General features: G+C 55.3%; 1 protein-coding gene across 7 annotated transcripts in view; it reads right to left on the bottom strand.

Annotated features, from left to right (window-relative positions):
• Positions 1-1966: 1966 nt before the first annotated feature.
• Positions 1967-12764, bottom strand: part of Usp36 (ubiquitin specific peptidase 36) — a 33930-nt gene continuing 23132 nt past the window's right edge. For 4 of the 7 annotated variants that reach the window (XM_078041532.1, XM_078041534.1, XM_078041533.1 and 1 more), the window contains 8 exons: positions 10573-11238; positions 9814-9944; positions 7568-8146; positions 6582-6778; positions 5409-5510; positions 4587-4702; positions 4116-4262; positions 1967-3852 (listed from right to left, as the gene is read on the bottom strand). In XM_078041532.1, the coding sequence (XP_077897658.1) occupies positions 4131-4262; positions 4587-4702; positions 5409-5510; positions 6582-6778; positions 7568-8146; positions 9814-9944; positions 10573-11238 (1923 nt within the window). In that variant the 3' untranslated portion in view covers positions 1967-3852; positions 4116-4130. The remainder of the gene's footprint in view (positions 3853-4115; positions 4263-4586; positions 4703-5408; positions 5511-6581; positions 6779-7567; positions 8147-9813; positions 9945-10572; positions 11239-12764) is intronic. The other 3 variants (XM_078041535.1, XR_013435846.1, XR_013435847.1) reach the window with 3 other exon arrangements.

The raw sequence follows: 12764 nt of genomic DNA, 5'->3' as shown, positions 1-12764 counted from the left end.
GAAGCAGCCTGCTACTCCCCGGCTACTCCCTTGACCTCCTCGACTGACTGCCCGGCCAGACCTTCATTGTATGTGCCCCTGACTCCACTTCATGAATGCCCAAGGGACCCTACTTGGCTGCTCACGGGACCGTCAGCCTTACCTGCCACCCTCTGCACTCTACCCCCCACCCCCACCCCCGTGGGGCTATGATGCAGACACTATCAGCCCAGGAGTCCATTAAGCAAATGAGATCCTGTTAACCTGGCCCTGGTGCCCAGCTTGCCAACCAGGACGACCAGGCTTTCTCTGTCACGCTGTGGCCCCCTGAGCATGCTGCTGCGCCCTGCTTTGACACACTGCCCGGCCTGAGGCTCATCAGGAGGCACCGGGCACCCTCCTGGTGACGGTGAGTCGCAGTGGTGCTCACCCAGGCTGGATCCCTCAGCCCCGCCTGCGAGGTCCCATGCACCATGCGAGACTCTCACTCGGCCGTCACACATCCCAGAGTGGTCAGTGTTCAGATAACAGTGACAACAGTGTGGCCTCCCCATAGCCACTGTATCCCCAGTGGTTTGGGGCCACTGGCCACTGCCTGGCTGGTCAGAGGGCTGCAGCAAGGCCCGAGAGTGCCCTTTCCTCCATCTGGAGGTGGCAGTCTCACCTCCAGGCGTCCTCTGCTCTCCTCCTTTGAGCTGTCTGACCCAACCTTGAGGTGACTGGGGCCAAGTCCAGAACTGGGTTTGAGGGACATCTTCGTGGAGAGCGTGGGAAAAGGCCCTGAAGAGGTGCGGGAGGTGAAGGCTGGTGACGGAGCTGCCAGGCAGCACTCAGCAGCACTCACAGGCTCCGCCCAGGCAGGTCAGCTCCTCTCCTGGTTCCCCAGGGCTGCTCCTGCCACTCTAGCCTCCTGGCCACTGGGCACCTCTGTATGACCCTGCCTGCTCCTCCCAGACCTGCCACGCTGGCAGCAGGGCTCAGGACCAGTGCTGTCCAGGAGAACCTAGATGAAGTTCCCAGGTGGTCACAACCCCAGTCCACATGGACACAAGTCTTACCACGCCTTCCAAGCTGTGGCCAGACACTGTTGGGTCAGAATGGGCTGCCAGCACAGCCCTGTGGCCACTCTGCCCGCCATCCTACCACATGCAAAGCAGGCAAGATTCCCACCGGATCTTCCTGCCCCGTTTTAGCCAACAGTGAGAAATGTCATTGGTCACTGAAATCCATTATTTCTCTCATCTTCCCCTAGAGATCCAAATATTAGTCAATGAAAAACCTAAAAAGCAATAAAGCTGGGCATGGTGGCTCACGCCTATAATCCCAGTGGCTCGGGAGGCTGAGGCAGGAGGATCTCAAATTCAAAGCCAGCCTCAAAGTCGAAGTGCTGAGCAACTAAGTGAGAGCCTGCCTCTAAATAAAATACAAAATAGGGCTGAGGATGTAGCTCAGTGGTTGAGTGCCCCTGAGTTCAATCCCCAGTTTACCCCCCACCCCCCCAAAATAGGTCTAATATCTAGAGTATATAAAGAACTAAAAAAAAAAAAAAAGCAACAAATAGAATAAACTGCAGTTAACGGACTGCTTCAAACATCCTTGGTAGAGTACTCACTAAAAACCACCCACAGAACTGAGTGGACCACTCAGTCTCAAACCCTCCTGTTGTCATTCTGTCCTGGACAGGACCCCAGACTGACTGACTTGGAACTCCTAGGCTTAGGCAATCTCCCACCTCAACATCCCATTAGCAGGGACCTGGGGCTGTGGGGGACGCTGGCACCCCACCCTTGACTTGGGAATAGGAGTGGCAGACACGCGCCTTTGTAAAAGTCAAAGGAAAAAGACGTCCGAGAAGGCTGGGGCTGGCTCAGCGGCAGAGCACTGCCCAGCTTGAGCAAGACACTGGGTCCATCCTCAGCACCACCTAGAAATAAAACAAATAAAGGCCTTGTGTACATCTTCAAAAAAAAAGACACACAGAAAGGACTCACAACAGCACATTATTTATTGCACCAAGATCTTGGCAACATCTGGGGCTCCCCAGGCCACTGGAGAGGAAGTACAGCGGGCAGGGAGGCCTGTACACACATGGGTGTGGCCACACAGCCAGGAGACAGCAGGAAGCAGCTCCTCACGATAGATAGGTGAATGGGGCAGTGAGGAACACTGGTGAGGGCCCACTGCACAGGGGCCGTCACCTGCACTCCCAAGCACGAAGGCAAGCTCTGTGCCGAGAGGCCACCATGGCAAGAACTGAGGTCACTAACATGTGCTTACACACCACGGGCACCCAGAACAGGGGGTGGTGGTGGCGGTGGCGGTTTCTGGGCCTCATTCTTCCTGGTCCCTGTTTGGCTGATGGTTTTCCGGGAAGGGAGGGGCTGGCTTCTGCCGGACAGCGATGAGCACCGCAAAAGTCAGGTCAGGCACTCCACCACCTGGGAGAGGGAGGCAGCCCCTCCAGGACAAGGGTTTGCAGCGTGCAATCCAGCGGAGAAGGAAGAGACCCACTTGGAAGAGGGGAGAGCGAGAGGGGAGGTCAATTCTGTGCTAGAAGACAACTAAATTTAACTACAGAACATTACGAAACAAACACAGCTGGGGACGCAGTTCATACAGGAAAGAACGTCAGCGCCTCAAGAGGAAAAGCAAGCCCTGCCCTCCCCAGACAACAGGTCACGAAGCCATGGCCCACTTCCTGCTGGGATGGGGAGCAGCCAACAGATCAGCCCTGGTGCCACTCTTCCTGCCACCTTCTTTTAAAAGGAAATACGAAAACAGGAAAAGAAAACAATCTTCTCCCCATAAAGAAAAAGTAAGTCTTCTTTCTACAGCAGGATCAAGTGAGGCCCCAAGTGTGGCAGCAGAGCAAAATAAAGGTGGCACAGGCCAAGGGCAGAGGTGGGCCCTCCTGGGGAGGCCAGCGCCCGGCACTGTGAGCAGCGCCTGGAAGGTGCCGTCCTCCTAGAGAGCACCTCGGCGAGGAGACCCAGGCCCGTCCAACCACACGTCTGAGACAGGGCTTGCACAGGGGAGGGGCGTGAACAGTACAATCAGCCAGACTCCACGGCGCTCCCTAGACTGAGCACACGGAGCCAGGGTTTGCGTATCAGGGAAACACACGGTACAGGAAGCCACAGGCCTGCTCGAATATAGATGCTCCATATTAAGTAATCAGCTCATGGAGACCTCATCCCCAAGATCACCACTTCTGCAGAGACCCACGGTCACTGCAGCTGAAGGGCAGCGACAGCCAAACCATCAGGAGAGGCAGCAGCCTTGGAAGCAGATGCGTTGGCATTAATTTCAAGGGTTCCCACCCAGCCTCTGCTCTCCACAGAGCCTGGAGTTCCTGTGAGGAGGAGATACTCCGCAAGGGCCAACCCAGGCAGGAAGGCGAAAGGCAGCGATGTGGTCCCTGCAGGACCTTCCTCTCTGAGGCAGACAGTAAGGCGTACAGACACAGGGCGCAGCACGAGGCAGCGCCACCTGCAGGGAACAAGGGGTGCTCGCCAGGAAGAGCCAAGGCACCCTCCACCCTGAGCAGAGGACAACTGCGGAACAGCCCCAGAGCTGGGGCAGACGGCTCTGCCCACCCAGACCCCGCTGTCCATGACCACAAGGTCACTTGGCCTTTCTGGAGGCCCCATAGTGAGCTGTCGGTCTGCGTGACACCACATGCCAGGGCTTCGCGTGAGAGGCCTTTCGTGAATGTCTCCACAGGTTCTGAGCCGTAGAAGCCCCTAAGACGGTGGGGACAGGAGTCCCCTGCCGTGGCAGGCTCACAGTGCAGCAGCCTAGAGGTGACAGGGAGGTGGAGTCTGCTGGAGGCCACTCTTCAGATTCAGACAGAGTTCCCAGGAAGTGACGGCCCTAGAGGGTATGGGACAGGCACATGTCCTGGTGAGGAGAGAGACCTGACACTCCCAGAACACCTTGAGTGAGTCCCGGCAGGACAGGGGTACAGCCCTCGAGGGAGCTGGAAAATGTCACTGGGTCCTCTCCTACAAGGGACAGGCGCATGCACACCAGACAGACACACAGACACACCATACACGCCACAGCCGACCCACAGACACCACGCCCAGAACACGCACACACAGACACACATCACAGACACCACCCCCACAACGGACCTCGACAGCTTGAGCTCAGCGGCGGTGGCTGAGGCTGGTGGCCTTGGCTGGATGAGTCACAGACCAAAAGTTCCGTCTACTCTGAAGCTTCTGGAAAGCATTGAAGTTTCTCTTCTTCTCTCTCTTGAGTTTTTTCATTTTCTTCTCCTACATCAAGAATCAGGCGTTACAATTCTCAGGAGGGCTGCCCTGAGCCCAGTCTCCTACGCGCGAGCGCCGAGGGCTCCCGGGCACAGGGGTGCCCCCACACAGTGAGTGACACCCTCTGCAGGAGGCCTGCCACCCAGCACTGAGAAGGTACCCCAGCAGCGTGGCCCACTCCTGCCCACGGCACCAGACACACCACCTGGAGCTGGCCGAGCCACCTTCTCCGAAGCTTCAAACTGCTATCAGAGTTCAGGACATCCCTGCCCTTGGCCCAAGGTGAGCAACACCATCCTACTGTCAGCCCACAGCCATGTCACGTCCTACCTTCCCTCGATCAAACTCCTCATCCCAGTGGTCAAGCACAGTCTGGGTGCGGGCCAATCTGCTGTCCTCGATGGCATCCTGACTGATCGCAGACGGCTCCCCACTCCAGCTCAGAACTGCACAACACACCCGCCATCAGCACATGTGGGCTCCCAGACCCTGTGGGCCACTCTGACCCTGTGCGCCAGGGAAGCCTGTCTACCCCCACATGTTCAAAACGTGTGAGTGCCACCTTTTGGCAGAGACAGACATGAGAGGGAAAAAGGAGGGGCACAGTGACCAGGACGGTCAACATGGGAACAGCATCAGTGAGTCGGTGAGTCCTGAGTTCTGCATCACCAATCATAGAGCTCGCTTTTTTTCCTTTTTCTTTAGGGACTGAGCCTAGGGGCACTTCGCTGCTGAGCTCCACTCCCAGTCCTTCGTAAAATTTTCATTTTGAGACAGGGTTTGGCTAAGTTGCCCATGCTGGCCTCACCTTGTGGTCTTCCTGCTACCCCCTCGTGAGCAGCTGGGATGACAGGTGTGCACCACTGTGCCCACCTGTTTTTGTAAATCTACGCCCATGTTTGAGAAACAATGTCTCATGCTTGCTCTCAAAATCTGCCTTACAAATGAGGTTCCGAGCCCAGCCTGCATTCGAGGTCAGGAGCTTTCTGCCCTGCCCTCCCCAGCTGGGACCTTGACTCTGCCCACCGTACCTAGAGCTGTGTGTGCGGCCGTCATGCCCACAGACCCCTGGAGCTGCTCTAGATTCCTCTAGGAACAGGACCCATGCTTGCCCACCTGCAGAGGACAGTACCACGTCCTGTCTGGACGTACCTTTGCTCCCGTAGGCCTTGTCAGAGGAGTATCTGAGCAACTCCTGGACCACATCGGGTTCTCGCTCTCTGTTCCAAGGTACAAGAGGAGCCTGTCCTGGCCCTACAGATAGGAGATGAGGGGACTGTCACACACCCCTCACTGACAGCCACCTGCAGAATTCGTGAGGGGTAAGTGCTCACCCACACTGCAGTGCCCAAGTGCTGGTAAGTACTCTACTCAACAGAGAAGGCTGCTGTCCACGTCAGTTCATGAAAATGACAAGGGCAGAAAATAAGAAAAGCCAAAAAGCACAGCCCTGCAGCCAGCAGGAGGGCACACCATGAGTGGACCCTGCCTTGTGGCCACAAACAGCCTGCTACAGTTTAGATCTTAGGGTTCCCCAGAGGCCCACGTCTGGAGGCTTGTCCTCAGGAAGGTGCTACTGGGAGGTGATAGAAGCTATAATAAGCAGGGCTAGGGGGAGGTTCTCAGGGCACAGTGGGACCCCAACTCCTTCCACTAGTTTTCCATGTCCCGAGGTGAAAGCCCTGCTCCGCCACATACTCCTAGCACTACATGCTGCAGACTTGGGGCTGGGCCCCCAGAGCTGTGAGCTAAAACACACCCTTTTCTCCTAATTATCTCAGGCATTTGTGCTAGTTAAAGACTTAATGCATGGGCCAGTGCTCAGCAAAGGCCTCACACAGGACAGGGAAGCACCCCCATCACTGTTGCCACCAGGACTCCTCGAAGCTGCCTGTGTAGTGCCTAGATGTGGAGCATCCCCCAGAGGCTCATGCACTGAAGGCCTAGTCCCCAAAATGGCACCGTCCAGAGGCTGGGCTTGGGCTGTTGGGAAGTCATGGGGTCTCTGACCTTGTCAGTAATCAATCCATTGACATCAAAGTGGACCCTTGGAAGACGGGGTAAGGGGCTGGCAGGTGGGGTGTGGCAGCAGGAAGTAGGTCACTGGGGGGCACACACTGGTACTTATCCTGTCCCTGGCCCCTTCCCCTCTCTCTGCTTTCTGGCTGCACAAACTGAGCTGCCTTCCTAAACCACACCTTCCACCCCAGGCCTAGGACATGGAGCTGCCCACCATGGACGGAGACCTCTGAAACTGTGAGCAGCCTTCATCAGGCATTTTGGTCGCAGTGACAGAAAGCTGACTAATGTGCCCAGAGTGCTCACCCAGACGGTCCCCAGGAACCTGGCCGTTCATACTCCACACGGGGACTGCAGAGACACTAGGCCTCAGCCTCTTGGGGCCCTCCGGATGATTGTTCTCTTCTTCCTCCCGCTGCGCCTCCCGCTTTCTTTTCCTCCTCTTCTTTTTCCTTGGAGACTCCATCCTGGCTGCAGGCTCTCTAGGATCAGGGGAGGAGCAGCTGCAGGAGTCGGAGGCAGCAGTCAGAAGTTGAGAGCAATGCACAAAGACGGGAACCCCAGCACAACAGGACCCCTAGGGTGGCACATCGCTCACTCTGCACTGGCTTAGAGAAGTGGCTGGGTACATGGGGGCTGGGCGCCCACAGCCACACCAGCGTGACGCTAGTGCAGCTGGGACAAGCCCTACTAACTACACATGCAGGCTGCTGTGGCCCCAGAACACACAACCACCCTGCATCTTTGGACATCCTGCTCATGCAGTGATGGCCATGGCTTAGAAGCACCTGTCCTCTCTGTTGTCAGTCACTCAAGGGACTGAGGTCCACCAACAGCCTCAGAGACTACATTTTTAGGATTCCAGAATAGCATATCTTTGTAGACTGCACCCACCTGGGGATGGATTATTTCACTTCTGATTTTTTTTTCTGAAAAATTTTTTGGAGCTGTATGCGGAGAGAATGCCTTTATTTTATTTTTATGTGGTGCTGAGGATCAAGCCCAGTGCCTTACACATGCTAAGTAAGCGCTCTGCCTAGCCCCAGGCCTGATTTTCTTTTTCCCTTTTTTGGCAGTAGGGATTGAACCCAGGGTGCTTAACCACTAAGCCACATCCCAGCCCTTTTTACTTTTTGAGACAGGGCCTTGCTAAGTTGCCCAGGTTGTCCTTGAACTTAGGATCCTCCCGCCTCAGCCTTCTGAGTTGCTGGATAATAGCATGTGCCACAACACCCAGCGTGCTTCTGATTTCTTGATGGAGAGACCGGGGCGTGTCTCTGACCTGTGCTCACCTGGGCCAAGGTGGGTCCTGGGGTAGCTCCACTCTCCCGAATCCCTCCACTCCTCTCCTCCTCCGCTTCCTGCTACTCGGGTGGTGGGCTTCTAGGACGTTTGCCTGTGGCCGTGTGCCCTCTTCCTCCTGTGGATCAGCTGCAAGCTCTGCCTGGTGCTTCTTCCTGCTCTTGGGGCTCCAGGGCTGCCCCCGAGTCTGACCCTCCTGAGGGGCTATGGTGCCTGGGTCCTCTGGACACTTCCTCTTCTTCCTTTTCCTCTTCCTGCGGGGCGCCACAGCTTCTCCCCTGAGGCACTGGGGCTGACGTGCCACTGAGCCTAGTTTCTGGGGCTCTCCTGTGAGCAGCTTCTTCTTCTTCCTAGAGGGGCTCTGAGGGGCCTTGCTGGCCTCCAGTGACGGCTGGTGTGAAAGGGACGTGAAGTCCCCATTGACCTGAGGCAGGGCAGTCCAGGAAGAGGAACGGCTCTGTGGCTCTGAAGTCCCTGGGGACTGGGGGCTACTACTGGTCAGTGATGTAGAGGGAGGGCTAACAGGCGGCTTTGGATGGCTGGATGATCGAGGGATAGGTGACACAGCCCTGTGGGGACAGAGGATGATAAAGAAGGTCATTCTGAAAAACCCACGCAGAGCTCTTCCTCCTGCCCACCTTCATCCCCTTTTCCAAAACAGTCCTTTCCTGTAATTCTCAGACACACATGAATCACACGAATGTGAAGACAGGCTGACGATAGAATCCAGAATCTCTTTAGATCAGAGTTAATGAGAACTGTACGTCATACTTCCTTGAGAGTAAGAGGTCACAGTTTTGTTTTGTTTTTTAACTCTATTGTTTCTGCTCTCTGATTCCAACTTGCTGAGCAACAGTTCAGGAGAGTCCCATCTGTAGGCACGTCTCAGCCCCAGAGCAAGGCAGACCCTGAGGACAGCAGCCTTCTCGGGAGGGCAGGCGCGGGCTGCACCCCGCAGTTATTTTCCTGACTCTGGGCAGTAACTCAGGACCACGACTTGTAAAGCTGAGCTGTCCTGCGAGGTGTGCAAGGGGCTCCAGACCCACAGTGCTCATCTGGCCAGAGCAGCAAGGCTGCCAACCTCAAAGGGTGACTGCACTCAGTAGGACTATCGTCATTGTCACTGTCACCTCAACCAGGGCAGACCACAGCACCATAGCAGTATACACCTGGACCCCAAGGCTGGGCCACCCCAGGTGTTCTCTGGAGTGGTTTTTTTGGTGAGGTGGAGTGAGTAATCAGGGATTGAACTCAGGGGCACTCCACCACTGAGCCCCATCCCAGCCCTATTTTGTATTTTATTTAGAGACAGGGTCTCACCGAGTTGCTTAGTGCCTCACGTTTGCTGAGGCTGGCTTTGAACTCGGCATCCTCTCAAGCAGCCGGGATTACAGGCGTGCACCACCATTCCCGGCTCCCCTGGAGTGTTTTCATAAAGGTTATGTGACAAAGAAACCAAGAGAAAATACCCAACAGATGTCTGGATACTTGTAGACTACCAAGTGCAAAACTACCAGGCTAGGGTCAGGGGTGCACACCCGAGTGGGGACGGTCCCAGGCTGCCTCCAGGGTAAGGTAGGTGGAGTCACGAAGGGAGAGTCCAAGAGGCCATGTCCCTCACCCGTGCCCTCTCTCACGCCTTCCCGGCTGCCCAGGGGTTCCGGTCCCCATCAGCCTCCACTGTCGGGGAGACACTGCTCTGCCCTGGGCGAGCTCCTGTCAGGGCAGCCCACTGGGAGGGGTGGGAGGACTGGGAAGCCTATCCACAGAAGGTCTGAAAAGCCCCAAGGCAGAATCAAGCCTCCCTACTCCAGAAGCCACACCCAGCCAATGGCCAGGAGCCCCGGGGGACCCTCTGAGGGTTGAGGAGGCAGGGCACACTGCTGGGAAAACAAGATGCGACCCTGGCTGGCAAAACGATGGCCCTGAAGGCCTCCAGGCCTCTGAGTTCACTCACAGCCTTTCTCTTCCCATTGAAGCTCTGACCTGGGGCTGGCCAGGGGCTTCAGGACAGGGAAGCCCTCGGCACACCCAGCACCACACACGGGGCAGACAGACAAAGACTGTGACAAAAACAGCAAGCCAGGACACAGAGACCCTCTGCCATCGACCAAGCAGGGTCTGCTGCCGAATGGAAAGGGAGCAGCAGGAGGGGACCCCATCCTGGACCCTCACCATAGGAGAGAACCAATGGAACCCGACAAATGCCTGGATTGGGGCCCCCGCCCCAGCTCACCTGGTTCTACTGACAGCCCAGGTGGAGGCAACGACGGGGTGAGCAGCTTCCATGGGGGAGGTGAGGTCGGAGAATGGTGAGGGGGGAGGTGAATGGAGGTCATTGCCGGTCGCCCTCCGCAGGGTGCTGGCCTGCAGTTATTGACATAAATAAAAACTTGGTGGTCTAAAAAAGGTTTCCATGAGTGAAGAGGGAAAACAAAACAAAACAACAAACAAACAAACAAACAAACAAACAAAAAAAACAAGAAACAAAAACAGAAAAACAGGGCCCAGAAAGGATAAGGGGGCAGGAAGAGAAAACAGGGGAAGGGAGAGGAGGGATGGTAGGAGAAGAACCAGAAGAGTGTTGTTGGTTAGAAACAAAAAGGAAGAAGGAAGGAACTTTAACAAAACCTCAGCACGACTGTGTCGCGCCCCAGCCCCAGAGGCACCCCGCCCCACCTGCACAAGGCCCCCAGGCCCATGCTGCCCCAGTGCCCCTGCCACCACACATGGCCGGGTGAGCCTGGCTCTCGCCCTGGGGCCCATTTGAGCTACTCCACCTGCAGCTGCGATGGAGACCCACCCTGAGCCCAGCCCCAGGAGGACTGAATGATGGACTCCCTCAACCCCCCGCCCCCAGACGGCCCTTCTGCAACCTGCAAATCACCAGGGACACCCAAAAGGCACTTGGTACCTCTGGAATGAGGAATGCCACTGCCTTCAACATCTCCCACTGCCCCGCTATGGCCAGCTGGCCTGAGACCCCTGTGCCCACCTTCCTGGCAGACAGGGCCAGCCTCTTGGCTGGCGGTGGAGACATGAGGTTCGCAGGCTCAGTGGTGGCGCTGCCCAGGGCAGGGGACTTCAGCTTCACCACTGCAGGATCGGCTTCACTTGGTGGTGCTCTGGAGGGACCGGAGGGACAGTCTGTTTCCTGAGAAGCACAGATGCGGACGGCCGTGCCCCCGCGGTCCTGTGGAGCCTTGGCGGGCTCACTGCTGGCAGAGTGCTCCGGGCTAGAGCTGCTAGAAGCCCCCTTCTCAAGGTCCGTGCTCCCGTCCTCCTCCTTCAGCCCATGCCCATTTGCAGTGGCGCTGGCCAGGAGCTTCGGTGAGGTAGAGGGGACAGTGTCTTGGCTGGCCCAGGAGCCCTGCCGATGGCTCCCAGATTCGCTGGTACCAGGGGAGCCCTGAGGAGTTCGCAGGGACGGGGAGAAGTGCTGTGGGGGAGTTGGCTTCTTCACCTTCTTCCCAGGCTCCTCTAGAAGGGTGGGGGTGTGGGGGGGTGTTTGGGAGAGTCTGGGGGAAGGTGACCCCAAGGGCAGCTTTGCAGGAACACATCCATTCTGTGACTTCAGGGCCGGCACAGAGCCGTTCCTGGAAACAGGCACGCCGATCTCCTCGGGGACCTGCAGCTTCCTCACCAGCACAGGGTCTGGTCGCTGAGGGAGAGCAAGGGGAGAGCAGTCAGGGCCTCTGCGGGCGCTGGCCAGGCCCCGCCTTGAGGACAGAGCAGCAGTCAGCAGCAGGCACGAGGCAAAGGCTGGAACGGGTGAGTGGTAAAGTGCTACTGTCCTGACCGGTTTTAGTATTCATGACCATCTTCACAGCAAAGCAGAATGTTGTCACCAAGTGAGAAAAAGTACAAAGAAAAAAGGTCCCAAAGAGTCAACACTAACAGCTACTTCTGAGTGGTCTGGTGCACAGGTGTGTCCCCCTTTGTCACAAGGCCACACCTGAAGCCTCTCCCCAGGTTCTGCTCAGTGATGGCTGCTGGTGTGGTCAGCGTACAGCCTGTGCTGTCTCCTGCTGTGGGGACAGCACACTAGTAGATGAGTCCTTCCTACATTCACTGCAAGTAGATGAAAATACTCTTAACTCTGTGTTTAATGCTTCATCTGGACCCTTCCCTGCTTGACCCCAAAGCTCCAGAAGGCCCCTCTCCACTCTGCACTGCTGTGGGCTTGCACCACTTTACCCTCGTACCCACGGCAGGTGCACTGCAGGGAGGTGCCACCATCTGAAGGAGCTTTTATGTTATAAATGTTAACCTTCTGGGGCTGGGGTTGTAGCTCAGTGGTAGAGTGTTTGCCTGGCATGTGTGAGGCACTGGGTTCAATTCTTAGCACCACATATAAATAAATGAATAAAGGTCCATCAACTTAAAAAAAATGTTAATTTTTCATTGTATCCATTGAAAAGAAAAATTTTGTGTTGGGAATCGAACCCAGATCATTACAACATATGCGTAGCACGCACTACGGCTGACTGTGCCCCCAGCTCCTTGTTCTATAATGTTTTAGTTTCTTTGTTTATTTTTAAGATTTTATGTATTGGGCTGGGGTCACACATAGCTCAGGGGTAGAGCCCTTGCCTAGCATACATGAGGCACTGGGTTTGGATTCTCAGCACCAATATAATAAACTAAATAAACGACCATCAACAATTAAAAAAAATTTAACAAAAAAGATTTTATGCATTCAGTTTTAGTTCAGCCAATTTATACTTTTTCTAAATTCTCTCTCGATTTTAAGCTTAGAATGTCTTCCTTTTTCTAGAGGTTTAATTAGAATGCACTTATATTTTCTTTTGAGATTTTTGGCCTAGGTTTTATTTTTTGTGTTTTTAGTGCTGGGGATTGAACCCAGGGGTACTCCCCAGCCCTTGTTACCCTTGTATTTTTTGATACAGGATCTTGTTAAGTTGCCAAGGCTGGCCTTGAGCTTACAATCCTCCTGCCTCAGCCTCCCAAGTACCTGGAATTACAGGCATGGGCTACCATGCCCAGCTGCCCATATTTTATAATAGTCTATGCTTTGCTGTTTTCTAACAGGAATAAGTCTTTCTATTGCACTGCTATTGAAATGTTCTAGAATACTAGAACTCGCACAATCCTATTTAAAGCAAAACAACATTTATGCAAGCAACTGCAGCATATGTGGAAAACTCTGTGTAATGAAAACACTAA

The sequence above is a fragment of the Ictidomys tridecemlineatus genome, chromosome 3, assembly GCF_052094955.1.
Source record: "Ictidomys tridecemlineatus isolate mIctTri1 chromosome 3, mIctTri1.hap1, whole genome shotgun sequence".
NCBI lineage: Eukaryota > Metazoa > Chordata > Mammalia > Rodentia > Sciuridae > Ictidomys > Ictidomys tridecemlineatus.
Note: the sequence above shows the minus strand (reverse complement) of the source record. Positions and strands in the feature narration are given on the sequence as shown.